The following is a 20,244-nucleotide window of genomic DNA, read 5'->3' on the forward strand; positions in this document are numbered from 1 at the left end:
TGGTTCCTGCTCCCTGGCCCTACCTGCCACTTTCCATTACATGCGTGGAATCAGCACAACCTAAAAGCCAGTCTGCATTCCCAGTGGATTATAGGACATGTGTTCTACAGGGTAATTTAGCAGGCTACATGTGGCAGCTCCAAAAAGCCCTTTGAGAGGACATGTAGCATCCTCCTGACAGCACCAATGCACTGAGCCATAGAGGTGATGCTGTGTCCAGTCAACATCAGCAACCATGATCAGGGGGATTGCCTGGTGAGCAGAGCCCAAGTCCTGACCTAGGGTCATGGCAGCACCTTTGTTCTGCACAAATTTCCCCCACCACACTCAGTTTCAGGTAATTCAACACAAAATGAAGGTATATTTAAGAGGAGATCCATTGTACCCCAACTTGTGGGGACTTGTGAGCAGCCACCAGGCTCTGCAGTCCTCCTCCAGCCAACCTCTCAGCAGCCTAGCACCAAACCAGCTGCAGGCACAGTAGGCTCAGCCCTTCAGAAGCCCAGCTCCAGAGGAGGCAGGTACCAAGCAGCAGCACCACCAGCTGCTTCCACTCCTGGGAGGTTTTACTGGGACACACACTGAGCCTCTGCCAGCCACAGCATGAGATGACCTTGTGAGGGCCCTCATGAGAGGATGTGGACAGAGCCCACTCTCCTGACCAGCAGTTGCTGGTGACCAGAAGTGGCCTGGCACCATCAGCTCCCTTTCCTTGGACTTCAGTCCCCAGAAAGCACAGCCACAGGCACTAGTGGCAATGCCAACAGAGCAGGGAAAGTCACCATGCCAGCTCCAGGAAAGTGGTCAGCAAGGTGTGCAGATGCCTGGCAGTGTGCTCCTGCATGTCCCTGTGTTCACAGGAAGCCTGTTTCAAGCCAGCCATGAGGACAGTGGCCTTGATTGATGTGGCCCAACGTTCAGCCTCAGCTGTACCCCAATAACTTTGTCTGGGTTGTTCTCTTCCCTCCCCATCAGTCAAGTGAACTGCAGTTGGATTTGCTGATTTTCTCTTGCTTAGCTGCATGCCAAGAGCCTCAGCTGCCCTCAGAGGCTGTTTTACCCCAACCTCCTCTCTTTAAACCTCCTACAGACACATCAACCCCTCGAGGTCTGGCAGGACCTTTCCTCCCTCATGTCCAGAAGATGCTTGGGGTGATGCAACAGCAGAAGGATGTGAACTCCCCATCCAGCCCCACTTGGCAACAGTGGAACCCTCTTCCAAAGCTGCATTTTCAACATTCAAAGGGGGACATTTTCTCCCCTTCATCAGCACAGTCCAGAAGGGTTTTCCCTCAGGTTTCTTTGAGCACAACAGACTGAAGTCTTCAGAGTGGAGAGTGGCAGCAAGCTCATTAATTGTTGCTGAAGGAGAGAGGCAGTAACCCAAACCCTGTATATCTCACCACACAGCTGCAATCCTGAATTCCCAGGGTTTAACCCCTTTCTTCCTTACCCAGCACACTGAAAAGCCTTGCACATGGAACTTCTGCAGTCCTCAGGCTGAAGGAGGAGCATGAGCTCTGCTGGGGAAGTCAGGGAGCAGTGGGGAGCTTGTCTGTGGGCAAAGCACACCCAGCAGCCAGGAGCTGGGGGCAGCAAGGCTGGAGAACAAAAGCAACACACAGCTGACACCAACCACAGCTCTTCTGACACCTCCTGTGATTCCCACTCCCTCCTCCCCCCCTCACTGACTTAGCTGCCACTTTGATAACACACAAAGGCTTGTTTCTTTTGGTTTTAAATAACAGGGACAGGCATCTGTGCTCCCAACCCACAGCCACAGAACAGGCAGGCTATGGAAAAAAGTTTGCCTTGCAAAAGCTGATCAGTGATTGCTTTAATAAGTAATTTGCAGAGAAAATGCCTCTGTACTTGACTCTAACCAAATAAGATTGGGGATTAATACAGCTGTACCTGACCCTAAATAAATAGGACTGGGGATTTTAAAACCACTTTACTGGGCATTAGTCCACAGATTTCCAATCAAAAGGGCAACATTTCCTGCCCAGGGCTTGAAATCTCTGCCCAGTTGAGACAACGAAGCCTCATGGGAGAAACAGTGCCAGGCACCCAGCCATGAAAGGAGCCACCCATGGCAAGAGGAGCAGGGACACTGTTGCTGGATAGCTCCAGCCCCAGGGGACCCAGCCAGGCTACGCTGGCCACCCCAGGAAGCAGGGGACTCAGCCAGACCATGCTGGCCATCCCAGGGACAAGCAGTACATGATTCATGACACTTACCACCTTAGGACAGGGAGAAAAACTTCTCCCAGCAGTGCAGTGGGATGCTGCCAGTCCTGGCACAAACCTGGCAGAAGGGGTTTGGGTCACCACAGAGGTCAGGGATGCATGATGAGGTCAGCTTTGCTCCTTGTCCTCTCCATGTCTCCATCACACCAACACCTCTGGCAGCCTGCTGGCATACCCTTGCTCCCCTGAAGGTTCCAGCCTCTGGAACAAACAATCATGGAGGAGAATCCTAACCTGCCAGACTAACACCCAGTGCCGTGGAGAATGCTGGGCATCTTACTCCTGTCCCATCAGAAAACAGGGAGCAAAGGGAGGAAATCCACAGCTTGCCAATCTGCAAGGGCTGAGCTTGGGGCTGAGCAGGACATAGGTCTGAGGGTGCCCCTGAAGCTCAAAGCACCCAAGGCACCCAGCCAGTGCAGACTCAGCAGAAGGTGGCTGCAGGGGGACAGGGAGGAGCAAGAGGCAGGTTTGGCACCAGCACACAAGGTTCCTTCTCTGCACGTGGAGCAGCTCCACAAATGGAGCACTATGGTGTCCACTCAGAGGGAGGAGCACGTTGTCCCAGGAGAGGGCTTCTCTTCCTCCCCAGAACCCCTCATCCTGCACATCCTCCTGCCTGATGCCCTTGCAGTTGGGGTTTTATGCTTCCCCAAGGTCCAGCTGACACCTCCTCCCAGTTTCAAGCAGAGATTCTTTCCTGAAAAGGGGAACAAAGCCACCCCTGAGCACACACCACTGTAAGCCAGACTGGTTCACTGGAAGAGCTGTACCTGTGGGCTGTGCAACTGGGAGCTTGTTTGAAGAAGTTGATTTTAATGGAAGAGTGATAAATTCAGGAGACTGCACCTGACCTCCTTACAAAGCACCATCTGCACTCTGGCAGAGAGAGTCAGATAAGGGCAGGCAAAGAAGTGATCCAGACAAAAATCAGGATGAGATTCACTGGGCTGCAGTGATTCATTTAATGCCAACTGCATTAAAACCTTGTAAATCAGCTGGAAATCTGGAGGCAGGAAGCCCTCGGACCACTCACCTCAGTGCAAGCAAGGGAAGGAGCAGCTCAGCAGAAGCACCAGATGGCTTCACATATCCCTTGTCTCTTCACATATCCCTTGCCTCTTTCCATACACATTTTTAGTAAGCCACTTAGATTCAGAAGAAGTCACCACCAAAATGTGCTCCTGAAATTCCTCTTCAGACAGAGCTGCACACGAAGAACCCTCATGCCCTGGTTTGCCCACCCTCACCATAACACACCCATGGGCAACACTGACAGCACTGGGTGTGAGAGTGCCCTGCAGTTCCTGCTCCCCAGCCCTCTCTCCCAAGCCCCAGCAGCTCTGCTAAGTGCTTCTTTTAAATATTAGGGTTGAAACATTCCTGTTCCTTGCATGGTGCCAGGTCCTCCCCACTCAGTATTAAAAGCAAGACTTAAAAAAGGAGCAGACGCCAGTAAAAGTTGCCAGGCCATGTCCCACAGTAATGACAGAACCCCCTGACTGCCCACATGAAACCCAGCCTTGCTGAGACATCCCAGTGTCCCATGCCCTGCCGCGGGGAGCTGATGGCTCACAGCAAACAGAGGCAGCTGACACTTGGGCTGGGGTGGAAAGTAAACACTCACCAAGTAAGAAGCTTTTAAATGGTTCTCACATGTGTACGTAAGAAGGCCTGAAAAGCCCTCAGTTAAAGCTTAAAAAGTCTCTTAAAAGCCTGTTTCTCCTGATGGAAAACAGCAGTGGTGACAGTGACCAACCTACGAGGCCACTCCTGATTCACTGAGGTCCTCTTCCTCCAGCACACCACAACCCTCAGACTGCTCAGCCCTGCACCCTTCTATTCTTCTGCCTTGTATTCTTCTTCCCACTCTTTCCATATTCTTTTCCCTTTTTCCATTCACTAACTCTCTCTGCTCAGAAACAGGTCACAGTACACCTCCCCAAAACCCATCAAACATCAGAAAGACAGCAGCAGCATCTGGAGCTGGCACCCAACTGGTGTGTACCCAGCAGCTACTGGGCATGGGGAGTGTTCTGTGCAAACAGAACCTGCTGAGGTGACGCTCAGCAGCCAAGGGAGCTGATCCCTCCTGTGCTGGTGGTTTCTGGAGGTACAAGCAGAACACACAGACACTTTCCTCCCAGAGCAACTTTCCTGGTAGTGGAATCCCGACCCTGAAATGCTCCACAACACTTAGAATCATGGAAGTGTTTGGGATGGAAAAGCCCTCTAAGATCATCCAGTCCAATCGTCAGCCCAACATGCCCATGGCCATTAAACCATGTCACAAAGTGCCATGGCTACACATTTCTTGGACAGCTCCAGGGATGGTGACTCCACCACCTCCCTGTTCCAATGCCAAATGACTCTTGCAGCAAATACATTTTTCCTGATTTATCCAACCTAAACCTTCCCTGGCAGAATTTCAGGCCATTTCCTTTTGCTCTGTCACCTGATACGAGGGAGAAGAGACCAAACCCCACCTGACTCCAACCTCCTTTCAGGCAGTTGTAGACAGCAATGAGGTCTCCCTGAGGTTCCACATGCAAATCTGGATAGTGAGATGTGCAGGCTGCAGCCAAGCTCAGCACCAAAAGGGTGGCAGACAGACGGACTGCCCTCTCCACTGCAGCACAGATGGGACACAGAGGAGCAGTCACACTTGGCCTCATGGTCAAAAGAAGTTATCTGAACTGGAGGGAAGTTGAGGGGCAGGATACAACCTAGCACCCAGGAAGGGAAGGGAGGAGGGAACAGGATAGCTGCTCGTTGGGCACAACTCTCCACAGCACAGCTCCACATCACCCTGTCCCTGGATGGACAGCAAGCCAGCAAAGCATGGGCTGCATCAGCATCAAGCAGGCTCCGTCCCTGCCAAAGCAGTGAGCTCAGTCCGCTCTTAACAGGAATAAAGCTGAAAAACCAGAGAGGGCAAAAAAGATCCACTGGACAGGCTCAGGAATTGAAGACTGTAGAGCTGTAGAGGCTCCAAGCCTGGAAGCATTGAAAGCTGGGTTGGATGTGGTCTTGAGCAACCTGGGTGAGTAGGAAGTGTCCCTGCTCACGGCAGGAGGTTGAAACTAGATGATTTTTAAGGTGCCTTCCAACCCAAACCCTTCTATAACTCTAATATCAAGTAAACCCTCAGAGACTCTGAGAGCTCAATCCACACATCCCACCAAGGAGGGCAGCAGGTGGCCACAGCCCCAGCCTCTCACTGCTTTGAAACAGTTAAATGACAACAGGAGCTCCTGGGGTTCACAGGGGTGAGATCCTCAGCAGGGAGCGGGGATTAGGCAGACACAGCCTGCAGGGAAAGGGCAATTTCTAGCTGTGAGGTTATCAGTGGATAATCTCTAGGGATGGGTATTGCATGCAGGGGGCAGACATATCACTGCCCACCCAGGATGCCCTATGTGCTCTGGCTGAGCCACACCAGTTGGACCCAAGGCTGTTACTCAGTGAATTCTTGTCACCAGTCCCAGGGAGGTCAGGCAAGAGGGCTGTGAGAGCCTTGTTGCCTCAAAAAATCCTCAGTTTGATTATCTGTGGGTAAATATCAGCCTGTGTGCTGCCACTCACTAGACTACTAACAGTTAACCTTCTTCTTACACACCCTCTGCCATAATTAACAGGAATTGACCAGTGGATTTATCCAGCCAGGCTCTTTCCTTGTGCATTCAGCTCTGGGAAACACTTCATGGACCAACCCATCTCCTTCCTTTTTTTTTTTCCTTCTTTCTTAAATTTCGTTTTAACTTCTCATCAAAAGAAATCCCCCTTCTCATGAAGTCACACACAACCCCAAAGTATTAACTGGTGTCTTTATGTAAGGAAGTTATTGGAATGTCTTCAGAAATCTCCATGGCAACCATGCCCTGCCAGTAAATAGCAGAGCACCAGAGCAGCACTGCAATTGCTAACGAGTAGTGATGGAGAAACGGGCAACACCAGGAGAGTAAGGTCCTACCAAACCTCTGCTATTGCAAAAGCTCTGCTGGAATACACCTCACAAGATGATGCCAGGGCTTTGCCAGTGCTCACTCTCCTGCGAGACTCAGTTTCCCCACACAGGCTCAGTCCACAGTGAAATGCTTCCTGAATTAGACAGCAAAAGCTCCAGTTTCAGCACTTCCACTCAGCTCACTGGCTGCTCCTGCTGACCCACCACATCCAAAGTGGAAAACATTTTCCACCCCCAGCACACTGCTCTGGCCAAGTGCAGCTTAGAGCCAGCAGCCACACCAACCCAACTTTACACACACCCCTGATGTAGAGGGACTGGTGACTGTGGGAGTCATTTGCAGCTCTTAACTACAGTGATTTGGTCGTCACAGCCCTGGACAGCAGGTGCTGCTCCAACAGGTGAGTTCTCTACAACTCTGCGGTAGAATCACAGAATTGTTTCATCTGGAAGAGACCTCCAAGATCATTGATTCCAACCTTCAACTTCAGACCACCACAGCCATTAAACCGTGTCTCCAAGTACCATGTCCACACATTTCTTGAACAGATCTGCAGCACAGGATGCAAGAGTTACCAACTCAGTGTGATACCCTGAACCACTAATAAATACCTGGTGGTGACAACAACCACCTACCCCTCACAGAGAGCTCATCCCATTAACCCCCCTCAGCTGCCAGGAGCAGCTCAGAGGCTCCGGTTCACCCTCACCTAGGGGATGCCAGAAGACCGATGCCGGTCTGAGGATGCCAGTGCCGACCTAAACCGGCACATCACACCAACAGATCCAGCTCCAGGTTCATCTCCTGCAGAACTCCAGCACCCCGCACTCCCGGCCTTGTAGCCGGTGCCCGGTTGGTGCAAAGGACCAAGGCAGAGCTCTTTGTCCCCGGGGATGGCTCCCAGCCCCGCAAAAGCCTTCCCCACCACACTCCTGCTACCCTTCCTTGGTCCCGTGGAACCGGAACCTGCCCCCGAGAAGCTCAGCGCACCCGTGGCACTCGCAGGGTTCTCTGCAGACCCTCCCGCTTAGGAGAAAAGCCCCGAGCAGGACCGACGAACCGTTACCCAACTCTGACGGTCGGTCGCGCCCGATTCTCCCCCGTTACATCCCGCGATGGCCCCGCACGGATTCAAACTTCCCCGCTAACCCGACCCCTCGGCCGCTGCTCTTCACCCCTTGTTTTACCGACCCGGTTCCGCGGGGTTGCTGCCGGGGGCTTCGCGCTCTCCGCCCGGCAAACCCGCCCGCGGGGCACGGTCCCGCCACCCGCTCCTCCCGGGCTCGCAGCGCTGGGGGCAGCGTCTATGGGACGGGACATTACGGGACGTGCCGAGCGGAGCAGGGCTCAACAGGTCCAGGGTTGGGCATCCCGGGGCAAAGCTGGGCATTCCGGGGCCCTGCATCCCCGGGCAGGACAGCGCGGTACAGGGCTGGGCATCCCGGGGCCCTGCATCCCGGGGCAGGACAGCGCATCTCAAGGCTGGGCTGGGTATCCCGGGGCTCAGCATCCCCGACCAAGGCATCTCAAGGCTAAGCTGGGCATCCCGGGACTCAGCATTCCCGACCAAGGCACCCCAGAGAAGAGCATCCCAGGGGCATCCCGGCCTGCACTCACCGTCCTCCCGCTCGTCGAAGACGGGTCTCTTGGAGGAGGAGGCGCTCGCTCCCATCCTCTTCTTCCACTTGCCCCAGTGAAACATCGGGGCGAGGCGGCTGGCATGAGCCCTGCGCGCCGCTCCCCGCCGGCCAGCGGCTCCCACGGCCAACACCAGGCGTTGCGAGCTGCCGCCGCCCTCACTTGGCGCCGTCCGCCCGCATGGCAGAGCCCGGCGCCGCCGCCTCCCGACCTCCTGCCCGCGGGGGAGTCGAGCCGGACCGGACCGGACCGAACCGAACAGAGTCAGGCCGAGCCGAGCAGCAGAGCAGAGTCGAGCCGAGCGGAACCGAGCCGAGTTGCAGGCGGCTGCAGCGGAGGGCGGTGAGAGCCGCGGGGCGGGGCGGGCCAGGCCGGGCCACACCGCCCCTAGCGCAGCGCCCCCGGCGGTAGCGGGAGGGCAGCGGCGCCGCCCGCAGGTGAGACCAGACCGGGCCCGGGGGCCACCTCCTCCCGCTCCGCCTCCCGCCGCTCCGCCTCCTCCGCCCGGCCCGCCCCGCGGCCGGCGGACGCGTGGGTGTCTCCCGGGGGATGGCTGAGCCTGCGCCCTGCTGCACCCTGCGGCCCCGCTTACCGGGCGTTAGTGGGGAGCGTGCCGCGGGAGGGCGCCACGCTGAGCCCCGGGCTGCGCGGTTCCCCAGCCCAGCCCCGACACCACCAGTCCTGCCGCGGCTCCCTTGGGATGGCCGGTAGTTGCCCGCGGCTCTCGCAGAGTTGGGTTATTTTGGGTTATTTTGGGTTATTTTTAAACTCCTCCGTAAAGATCACGACCGCTCCGGAGGCAGACGGGCTGTGCTACGGGCAAGGATGTCACCGGCGGCTGGTAGAGAGTCCCTAAGGACCCGCTAGTGATGTCTAACCTCGTTAAGGTGCAGGCAACCGCCCTGATCCTTCACCAGCTATTGTAATTTAATTGAATTTAAATAAGTGGGTGGCTTGGACAGTCAGTGTTCTTCTTGGACATTCACGGCGTTTCAGAACCTCACTCCCTGTGAAGATCTTCGTTGAGCTGTCTGAAGGTGTTACATGGGATGTGTCTGTAGAGAGAAAAAAAAACACCCTGAGGTTGCTAGTGTCAGCATGAAATGATGTTTTTATCTGATGAGTGCAGTGCAAGAAACCACACAAAAGTTAGAAAAACAGTGCCCAAACCGCAGGTGAAATCTCTTCCCCAGGTAGAACAGGAGCAGATGAGACCTCTGTTTTATTCCATGAACTGCTGGGCCTGTGACCTGACTTTCTGGTAGGCAGGAGAAAAGTGTGAGCTCTGATGCTGCATTTCTGGTCCATGCAGCACTAGGTAATGGAAAAGCGACATTGCCAAGAGTCTGAATCTCACCAGCTCTGGAGAGTTCCTACTCTGGGGTCAGTGAGGAAACTTGGGATTGCTGCAGAGCTCCTCTGTGAAAGAGTCCACCTTAAATACTACACGCTTACCAGGGTGCTGAGCTGGAGCCTGCTCATGATTCATAGATTCATAAATACATAGAATGGTTTGGGTTGGAAGGGACCTTAAAGATCATCTTGTTTCAACCCCTCTGGCATTGGCAGGGACACTTGCCATTAGACCTGTCCAGCCTGGGTAGAGACAGATAATGGTTGTACTTGATGATCTTAAAGCTCTATTCCAGCCAAAGTGATTCCATAATTCTATGAAACTTCTCATCAATGTCTCATTACATGCATTTCTCAGAGATACCTCACTACATTTGTAGACCATGTCAGAGGTGGCACAGTGAGGAGCAGCTCTTCAGCCATTGGACTGTGCCTGTTCCTCCATCAGTAGGTTCCTCCATAACTCCTGAGCTGCTGCTGCTGCCTTTGGTGTAGTTTTCCATGGTGGCACATTCTGAAATGTATCCATTGCTTACTGCACTGCCCAGAGCATTCCCCTCTATTCAGTCACTGCTTGAGGACCTGGGGGCTGGAAGAGGATTACAATGAAGGCTGTAATTTAGGAACAGGTTTCCAGAGGCAAATAATAGTACTATAGAACATTTCATGAAGGAAACAGAAAGGATCACTCTCAGATAAAAAGATTCATGCAAGACAGCAATTTCTGCTTTGTGCCGGGTTAGGTTTGTTGTTAAATACACTGCACATCTCCCAGCGCTCAGCTTCCCTCCCTCCTTTCTCCTGCCTTTCTATTCTGCAGGAGCAGTAGAAAGACACCACCCAACACCTGCAGTCTATCTGCTCCTCAGTTGTCACCTCTCTCATTCTTCACTAATATTCATAGAATGACAGAATTGTTTGGGTTGGAAAAGCCCTCTAAGATCATAGTACAACCATCAATCCAACACCACCATGGCCATCAAACCATGTTGCCGAGTGCCATGTCCACGCATTTCTTGAACACCTCCAGGGATAGTGACTCCACCACCTCCTTGGGCAGCTTGTTCCAATGCATGACCACTCTTGCAGAAAGCAAATCTTTCCTAATGTCTAAACTAAACCTCCCCTGGCACAGTTTCAGGACATTTCCTCTTGTCCTATCACCTGACACTAGAGAGAAGAGACCAACCCCCACCTCACTCCAGCCTCCTTTCAGGGAGATAGAGAGAGCAATGTGAGGTCTCTCCTCAGCCTCCTCTTCTCCATACTGAACAACCCCAGGTGCATCAGCTGCTCCTCACAAGACCTGTTCTCCAGATCCTTCACCAGCTTTGTTGCCCTTCTCTGGACAATCTGCTCCACAGCACAGAATTATAGTCTTCTTCTCAGTAGTTTGTGAGTGGTAGTCTAGGAAAAAACAGTGGGAAACAAGGATGTGATGCTCCTAACACCAGAGCGGGGTTGCATCAACCACATCTCCTGATCCCTTCACCTGCCAAATGGAAGAAGGTGCAGCATGATGTCTTGTTTAATTTTTGCTTCAACTAGAAATGCAGTAAGTAGTTTTATCTTCACAAAGTTGAACTGGAGACAAATGGAAGACCTTGTCAGTTGAGTTCAGGGTGTTCTTATGCTGTCCAGAGCACTGCTAAGTGCTGCTCACAATTTTTGAAGTCCAGAGTCAGAAAAGCCAGGCCCTCTCCTTCCTCTCCTTCTCTCCTGCTTTCCAGAACATCAGCCACGGGTGATGTAACAAATCCCAATGAAACTATCATCTGGCTGTCATCCTTACAATAACATCTGCCTGTCATAGAGTCATAGAATCACAGACTGTTTTGGGTGGGCAGGGATCTTCAAAGCTCATCCAGTCCAACCCTCCTGCAGACAGTAGGGACATCTGCAACTACAGCAGGTTGCTCAGAGCTCCAAAAAGCTAAAGGCAGGTCTCCTGTTTTCTCTTAGACAACTTGTGCCACTTGTGCTGTGTCTGACCAAAATCTCCCTGCCAGTCCACAGGCAAAGCCAGGTGCATTCATTTAACTGGGAGATGTGATACCTGTTCTAATCTAGGACATGTCAAAGAACTTCTTTATGGAATTTCAAGAATTATTTCATCCAGTCACTGTTAAATACTTCAGTTCCCCAAGGGAACAAGTCTCCTTTGAGAAATGACTGATCCTTCTCACTCCCAAGCATTGGGAGCTGTACATTTCATAGTGTGTCAGAATCAGTATGAGGGAAACTCAGGATAATATTTAAGTGTGTGTTTGCTAGTCTCACACTTCAGTCAAGCAGTCTGGATCCTGCATCTTACCTCTTACCAAGAAGGCCACCAACATCCTGGCCTGCATCATCAATACTGTGGCCAGCAGGACCAGGAAAGTGATTGTCCCCCTGTACTGGGCACTGGTGAGGTCACATCTTGAATCTTTGGTTCAGTTTTGGGTCCTGCACTCCAAGAAGGACACTGAAGGGCTGGAGTTGGTCCAGTGAAGAGCAAGAAAGCTGGTGAAAGGTCTGGAGAACAGGTCTGGTGAGCAGCTGAGGGACTGGGGTTGTTCAGCCTGGAGACCTTCTGGCTCTCTACAGCTCCCTGAAAGGAGGTTGGATCCAGGTGGGATTGGTCTCTTCTCCTAGGGAACAAGTGATAGGACAAGAGGAAACAGTCTCAAGTTGTCCCCACGAGAGGTTTAGCTTGGACAGCCTGTCACAGGCTGCCCAGGAACGTGGTTGAATCTCTGTGGAGGTGTTTTGAAGCCACAGAGATGTGGTGCTGAGAGACATGGTTTAGGACCAGCCTTGGTAGAGTTAGAGAATGGTTGGACTCCCATGATCTTAAATGTCTTTTCCAACCAAAACAATTCAATGATTCCATGATCTATGCTGTGTTCCTTACAGTTCCCTTTCTGTCCTTTCACTGGCTGCAAGGAATGGTGATGGGTTTCTTCCTCCCTCACTGCACATCAGGCTCAAGTTCCCTGTTTCAGTTAAGTTCTCCTGAACAAAACCAGCGTAAATAAAAATAGCAGTGCCCGAAGCAGTCTTACATTATTTATGGTTATCTCTTCTTGTGAGCTGGTGGAAACGGCTCCTAAACAAAAATGCCACCAATTATCACAAAGCTGCAAAGCAGGCAAATGTTCTAAGCCACTCCTAATTTAGGCAGAGAAGCAAGGGGGCCAATACAGCAGGATATTCCATAATACAGCAGGATATTCCATTCTTTGCCTGACTGGAATGGCTGTAGTTGCAGTGTTTGAGCTGATGAGAGGCATACTGCTGTGATTCTTTAAATCCACATGCCTTCCTCATCAAGAGGAAAGCCTCCAGAGAAAAGCCCATGTTTGTTTTAAAAAGTTCCTCTAAAAGGACACAGAATTCTTTCAATAAACATTACATAACGAGGAAATTTCACATATTTTCCTCTCATTAGGGTGTCTGTAAATAGTGCCACTTCTATTTTTAAAGATGCTAATGGTAATCATTCTGATCCAGCTGCTTCACAGTCCTCTGTCACCACCACAGCTAGCTGATAACCTTCTCCTCTTTGGGTCTCCTGCAGCAGCCCACAGTCCCAAGAAGGACCAGGCAAATGATCAGAGGACATGAAGAGCTGCCATGGCAGGACAGGCTGAGAGAGCTGGGTGTGTTCAGCCTTGAGAAGAGAAGGCTTAAAACCGTGGACCAGGATGGCTACCTGGGTGGCTACCAGGAGGATGGAGACTGCTTTTGTACAAGGAGTCCCATGGAAACAACAAGGGGTGATGGGGACAAGCTGCTGCTGGGGAGATTCCCATTGGACTCCAGAAGAAAATGTTTCCCCATGAGAATAGTTAGACTTTGGAATAATCTCCCAAGGGAAGCAGTGGAGTCCCCTGGATTGGGCAGTTTGAAGACTCAGCTTGACAGGGTACTGGGCCAGTTCATTTCAACTCTGTTGCTATCTGGAAAGGTTGGAGCAGATGATCCTTGGGGTTCCTCCCAACCTGGCATTCTGGGATTCCATGTCACAGCTGTCCTGCCCACCTTCAGATTAAACCTTGTCCCGGTGAGTAGAAAAAGGGTCACACCCCTCAGTGCAGGGCAAGGCTGCTGCTGATCCCCCCAGTGCCAGCAGGGCTTACAGGCCTGTTGCCAGCCAGAGCTTAAAGCCAGAGGGTGAGGAAGCGCTGGCATCCTCCCTGCCAAGCCTCCTCCTCTTCATCTGCTGAGCTAAGCGCGTGCTGCCGCAGTGTCTTGTTTGGCTTTAGCCTTTTGCAGTGTAAAATATACATCCTGCTTCATTTGCTGTCTGCTGGAAGGCCTAATGCTGGGAAAAAGTAGGTTTATTGCTGGTACAGTTTGAGCAACCTAGCTCTTTGCAGTTTTGGTTACTTCTGCCTCCTTTGGTTTCTTTGTGTCTGCTTTCGTTTGTGCCTCTGTTCATTTCTCTGCTTATGTTGTTTATTTAGGTTAACCAAATATTTCCCTAAGAAATCGAGAACATATGTTGCTAGATTTTCAGAAGATGCATTCTTAGCATTTGCTGCTCTAGTTCTCGCACTAATGGGAGTGTCCAGAAGATAGCTATAGAAAGCTATGGAGAGCAAGATTTGTATAGGCAGCAACGACCTTTCTTGTGTTGTTCAACGCTCCTTGCTTCAGAAAAAAGAGAAAACTTTGCTTCCTAACTTACCCAAAGTTACAGAACCCCAGCATGGTGGGGTTGGAAGGGACCTCTGGATGTCATCCAGTCCAATTCCCCTGCTAAAGCAGGGCACCCCCAGCAGCTTGCCCAGGATCAACAGTGGCCAGGTGGGTTTGGAATTTCCGGAGAAGGAGACTCCACAACCTCTCTGGGCAGCCTGCTCCAGGGCTCCAGCACCCTCACACCAAACAAGTTTCTCCTCCTGTTCGGATAGAACCTCCTGGGTTCCAGTTTGTGCCCATTGCCCCTTTGCCCTGTCACTGTCACCACTGACAAGAGTCTGGCCCTGTTCTCAGGATACTTCACATATTGTCCATTAATTAATTAATTAATACTCGGCCTTTAATTACTGATCAGCATTACTGAGACACCCCCCGTCATCTGCTTCTCTCCAGGTTCCAGTGCGCCGTCTCCACGCCCCCAGGCCGTGGTTACCGTTCGCGGGCAGCTCCCGGGGCCGTGCTGCAGCGGTGCCGGCCGGGGCATGCCGCAGCTCGTTACCGTGGAGACGCGGCCCCGGCCGGGCGGTGCCCGAGCGGCGTCTCCAGCCGCCCGCAGCCCGCCTCGGCCTCCCGGCTCCCGGGAGCCGATGGCTGCCCTTGTGCGGGCAGGGCTGGCCTGCAGCGGGGACGGGGGGAAGCTGCGGCCGGCTTGAGCTGAGGAGCCGCCTCCGCCGGGACCCCCGCGGCTGCCCGCCCGGAGAGCCGAAGCTCAGGGATTGCCCAGGGTGAGGCTCAGCGGAGCAGGGTGCGTGGGGCGACAGGGACAAGGGGTACGGCCGGGCACTCTCCAGCTCCCCGGCGCCTCCGAGGTCAGGAGACATCGACAAGCCTGCAGTCAAGGGTGGTGCTCTCCTTGCGCTGGTCTGTGGCACGGACAGAGCCACACGCCGGCTCTTGGGGCTTGGGGTCACCCAGCCCGGGGCACAGGCAGGTGCTGGTCCGGGAGCTGTGGGGCTTCTGCTTACTGCAGAAGGGGCAGCCACCGTCCGTCCCCAGGAGCAGTGCCACAGAGCTGCCGGATGTGAGCAGCCCCTCACTGAGCTCTGGGGACAAGGCAGTGCCTGGGGAGGGATGAGATACAATGCCAGTGAAGCAGTCAGGGGTCTGGTGGCACCCAGATGAAGCAGTTGAGATCCTGGTGGTACCCAGGTGAAGCAGCCAAGATTCTGGTGGTACCCAGGTAAAGCAGCTGAGGCCCTGGTGGCACCCAGGTGAAGCAGCCAAGATCCTGGTGGCACCCAGGTGAAGCAGCTGAGGCCCTGGTGGCACCCAGGTAAAGCAGCTGAGATCCTGGTGGTACCCGGGTAAAGCAGTTGAGGCCCTGGTGGCACCCACATCTTCTAGCTGAGCTGAGAAAGCCCCCAAAGCCTCACCGTGCCCAAAACCTCCAGTGAGGCACCACAGTGAGGTGGAAGGGACCATGTGAGGTGTAGGAAAAAGGGAGAAAAGGACCTTTCCAACCCCAGCCAGAGATACTGGTGAGACGAGTCTTCAGAGGGCAGCCAGGATAGTAGGCAGGATGGGGTGTTGTCAGGAAGGAGCTTATTTCATGTACCCCATCCTAATGATCTGTAGGTCAGCGTTTCTGCCAAGCTTGTGTATAACACAGTGTGGGGGAAGCAGCCACAAGAGCCAGCTGGTTATTTTTCTTACTTACTACACTTTCAAATGTGTCTCCTAATCATATTTACCACAGTTATTATAAGTGTGCATACATAGAAGAATTTGACTGGTTTGTATCATACAAAGACTACACAGCACTGGGAGAAGTCTGCAAATGAATATTTAAAACAGAAAAAAAAAGGGGGGCACTTGATTTGCTGTGTTTTCTTTCCAGAACACCTTGTTGTTAGCCCATCAGCTTTGCTTAGCTGGGACTCCAGGCTGGCTGACAAATGGATGACAGCTCCTCCAAAGAGTTCAGTGGCAGTGGCGACAGTTTTGGAGCTGAACATCTCAAAAAGAGAAATTCACCTGGTTCTGATTCATCAGAAGAGATCAGGAAGGCTGTTGAACAGTGTCTGTCATCATCTTCAAGTGCTCTTGACATCAGCAGAAGAAATATTAAGCATCTTTATAAGGAAATGTATCTAGTGCCCTGCATAAAGGTGACTGACTTGATGTGGGGAGTTCTGATACCATTGGCTTGAGTATAGCACAGAGCAGTGAAGGTCTTCTTGCTTTCTCAGATCACAGAATGTCAGGGGTTGGAAGGGACCTCTGGAAATCATCCAGGGCAAGGCAGGTTCACCTAAAGAAGCTCACACAGGGATATGTCCACATGGGTTTGGAATGTCTCCAGAGATGGAGGCCCCACTACCTCTCTGGGCAGGCTGCACCAGGACTTTGTCACAGTTAAATTAAAGAAGTTCCTGCTCGTGTTTAGATGCAACTTTTTATGTTCAAGTTCGTGCCCATTAGCTCTTGTCCTGTCACTGGGCATCACTGAAAAAAAGCCTGGTCCCATCCTCCTGACACTCATCCTTGGAGTACTGAGCAGCACTGATGACATCCCCCTCAGTCTCCTCTTTTCCAGACTGACAAGCCCCAATTCTCTCAATCTTTCCTAGTCACAGAGATGTTTCACTGTCCTCAGCATATTTGTAGCCCTTTGCTGTACCCTCTCCAGCATGTCCCTGTCCTTTTTGAACCAAGGAGCCCAGAAGGGAACCCAGTACTCCAGATGTGGCCTCACTAGGGCAGAGGGGAAGGAGACCTGCTGGCCACACTCTTGTTGGTGCATCCCAGCATGTCGTTTGCCTTCTTGGCCATGAGGGCACACTGTTGGCTCATGCTCATCCTGTTGTCCAGCAGCATTCCCAGGTCCTCTTCCCTAGAGATGGGGGAAATAGTACAGATTCTTAGTGATGGCCCTCAATCCCTGGGTGTTTTAAGAAGAAGCCTTTAAATAAGTCATTTCTATGTGTAATTTATAGAGCACTTTAACAGTGCTCTTCCCATGAAAGCATCCAGCAGTGTACTTTCCCACTGGACATTTTACATCTCTAGGAATGTCCCCTCTCCTTCTGACTTGAAAAGATATTTTTCTCCCTTAGTACCTTCACCTGGAAAGGAACCTCATCTCCACAGTTCCTGAGGATTTCTTCCAGAGGCTGCCACACCTGGTCTGGCTGGATCTGCGTTGGAACAGGGTTAGAGCTCTGCCCCCTGGCATTGGCTGCCAGAGGTGAGCTCAGTGGGCACACAGATAATGCAATCACCAGCATGTTTGTCCTCTCTTTCCCCTGCTGTAATTTCCTTGCAGCAGTCAGACTCTTAACTGCTTTTGTTTGCTGTTGACCTCAGTGCAGGAGAGCAGTAAATAAGCCAAATTTTGTTCCCTAAGACCCAGAAGAACTGAAAGGTCCAACTAATATAACACAGTGACTCTAAACCTTTTTAGCTCCAGAAATGTGAGCCCTGGGGAGCTTTTCACCTATGTTTTGAACTATTTTCATTTTATTCACAGAATCATAGAATTGTTTGGGTTGGAAAATAGCTCTTAGATCATCCAGTCCGACCACTGGCCTAAGACACCATGGCCATTAAACCATGTCCCCAGGTGCCATGTCCACAGGTTTCTTGAACACCTCCAGGGACACTGACTCCACCACCTCCCTGGGCAGCCTGTTCCAATGCATGACCACTCTTGCAGGAAAGAAAATTTTCCTAATATCCTATCTAAACGTTCCCTGGCACAATTTCAGGCCATTTCCTCTTGTCCTATCATCTGACACTAGAGAGAAGAGACCAACCCCCACCTCACTCCAGCCTCTTTTCAGGGAGATAGAGAGAGCAATGTGAGGTCTCTCCTCAGCCTCCTCTTCTCCATACTGAACAACCCCAGGTGCATCAGCTGCTCCTCACAAGACCTGTTCTCCAGATCCTTCACCAGCTTTGTTGCCCTTCTCTGGACAATCTGCTCCACAGCACAGAATCATAGTCTTCTTCTCAGTAGTTTGTGAGTGGTAGTCTAGGAAAAAACAGTGGGAAACAAGGATGTGATGCTCCTAACACCAGAGCGGGGTTGCATTAACCACATCTCCTGATCCCTTCACCTGCCAAATGGAAGAAGGTGCAGCATGATGTCTTGTTTAATTTTTGCTTCAACTAGAAATGCAGTAAGTAGTTTTATCTTCACGAAGTTGAACTGGAGACAAATGAAAGACCTTGTCAGTTGAGTTCAGGGTGAACAACCCCAGTTCCCTCAGCTGCTCCTCACAAGACTGGACTATAGGTGACTATTTTTACAGTGTGGGAAGGGAGGGGAAAACAGGGACCCACTATTACAAATCTGGTGTCACTCCTAAGTGACAATCAAGGACAGTTAAGTCAGAAAATGTTAGCCATTAATCTGGGTTTGATGGTTGTGTGGCATAAAGTGTTGGGAGGATTAATTCGCTGTCAGTGGCTCAGATGGAGTGTGTGAGGAAGGAGGAACGCTGTGTTGCTGTGACCCTGAGAATCATTCTTGCTTTCAGGTTGCTGTGATCACCAAATCTAACTTCTCACCTGTTTGGTTTCGTTTGTTACTTTTTGAGGGGCTTTTTGTTGGTTTGTTTTTATTTGGTTTTTGTTGTAATTTTTTGTTTGGTTGGGTTTTGCTTTTGTTTTTTGTCCTTGAGCAATTCGTAGGTTCACAGAATGGCTTGGGTTGGAAGGGACCTTAGAGATCATCCAGTTCCAACCCCCCTTCATGGGCAGGGACACCTTCCACTAGCTCAGGTTGCTCAAGGCCCCATCCAACCTGATCTGGAACACCTCCAGGAGGGGGTATCCATGATGTTCCTGGGCAACCTGTTCCAGTGTCTCACCACCCTCATGGGCAAGAGTTTCTTAAGGTCCTTTCCAACCAGACTGTACCATGATTCTGTTAAACAAGAACATCATTTCAGTTGTGGAAGTGTTGTCTAACCTGGTGTGGAGGGAGGGAAAGTACCACTCAACATTTTTCCCTCTAGAGATGTCTCTCACATCTGAGCAGGGATCAGCTGGGGGCTTGTTCCACACCATCATTGTTTCAGAGGAGGCATTTGGGCAGGTGCTGGCAAGAATGAGAGTTGGCTGTGGTGCAGGGCTGCAGCTCTTTGCTCAGAACCATTTGCACCAATGGTTCCTGAGGCAGAGCAGGATCACCCTGACATCCCCTGGTACCTCAAACCACAGTGGAACTCAGGCTCTGGAGTCTCCCATCTCCTGTAGCTTTCATTTGGGTTTTTATTTTGCTTCAAATGCAGTCAAATCTCCCCTTCAAACCTGCAAACATGAACAGACTGCTGTGTTCAGCTCTTGACTGAACTGAGATGGCTTTTAACAGTGCCACAAATGTTAATCCCCTGTTGAGCAGCTGCCAAAACATTTGGTTTGTTTTTGTTTCCTGGAGGTAAAGGAAAATATTTTGGCAGAAACTAGCAAGCTTTCTCCTTGCTTTGTTTAACAGTAAACAAGTCGAACTGAAAGAGTAGTCAATAAAAACCCATCCATGTGGCTGCTGGGTGGGCTTCTCCTCTAAGGTATGGACAGCACCTTGTCTGGAGCACCTCATCTGAGCTGATGTGTTGCTGCATATTAAAGCTATTTAAAACTCTGCAAAGTGGCAGAATGAGGTTGGCAAAAATTAGCAAATAGGTAAATATGGTTTCTGCAGAGCCTCCATGTCACAGAATCACAGGATGTTAGGGGTTGGAGGGGACCTCCAGAGATCATCCAGTCCAACCCCCCTGCCAGAGCAGGATCACCTAGAGTAGGCCACACAGGAATGCATCCAGGTGGGTTTTGAAAGTCTCCAGCTAAGGAGATTCCACATCTCTCTGGGCAGCCTGCTTCAGTGCTTTGCAACCCTCACAGTGAAAAAGGGCACAAAGGGATAACCTCCCTCTCTCCTTAGTGTGTGCAGCCTGCTCCAGTGCTCTGTCACCCACAGTGAAAAAGGGCACAAAGGGACAACCTCCCTCTTTCCTTAGTGTGCAGCAGCTAAGAGGTTCCCCTCTGAGCTGCACCAAACAGCAGCTCTGAGCATTGTACTTGCTAAGCAATACCAGTTGTTTTCTCAGCATGGGCACACTGAGTTTTTTTTTCCAGGAGCCTAGGATTTGTCTAAATGTTAACAGATTTTCAGATGTATCCAAAGAAATATTACCTTACCCCAAGTGTTGTATGTGACCCCTGCCAAGCTTCCACGCTGCTTCCAGGAATAGGAAGGCTAGAGCTGATCAAAAGAATCTGACAAAATGAAATACAAAGAGAGCATATTCCTTTCTAATCTCATTATCAAAAATGGCTGAGCAGCTTTAGCTCAAATCTAGCCTGGGGAGCAGTCAGCTCCAGCAGCTGAAGCTCAGCAGCA

At 51.5% G+C, this 20,244-nt stretch overlaps 1 protein-coding gene across 1 annotated transcript in view; it reads right to left on the reverse strand.

Annotated features, from left to right (window-relative positions):
* The window catches only part of STK32C (serine/threonine kinase 32C), an 83,959-nt gene extending 76,042 nt beyond the window's left edge, over nt 1–7,917 (reverse strand). The window contains exon 1 of the mRNA XM_054382220.1: nt 7,836–7,917. Coding sequence (XP_054238195.1) covers nt 7,836–7,890 — 55 coding nt within the window. The 5' untranslated portion in view covers nt 7,891–7,917. The remainder of the gene's footprint in view (nt 1–7,835) is intronic.
* Nucleotides 7,918–20,244: the final 12,327 nt, after the last annotated feature.

The sequence above is a fragment of the Indicator indicator genome, chromosome 7 (genome assembly GCF_027791375.1).
Source record: "Indicator indicator isolate 239-I01 chromosome 7, UM_Iind_1.1, whole genome shotgun sequence".
In the NCBI taxonomy this organism is placed as follows: Eukaryota; Metazoa; Chordata; class Aves; order Piciformes; family Indicatoridae; genus Indicator; species Indicator indicator.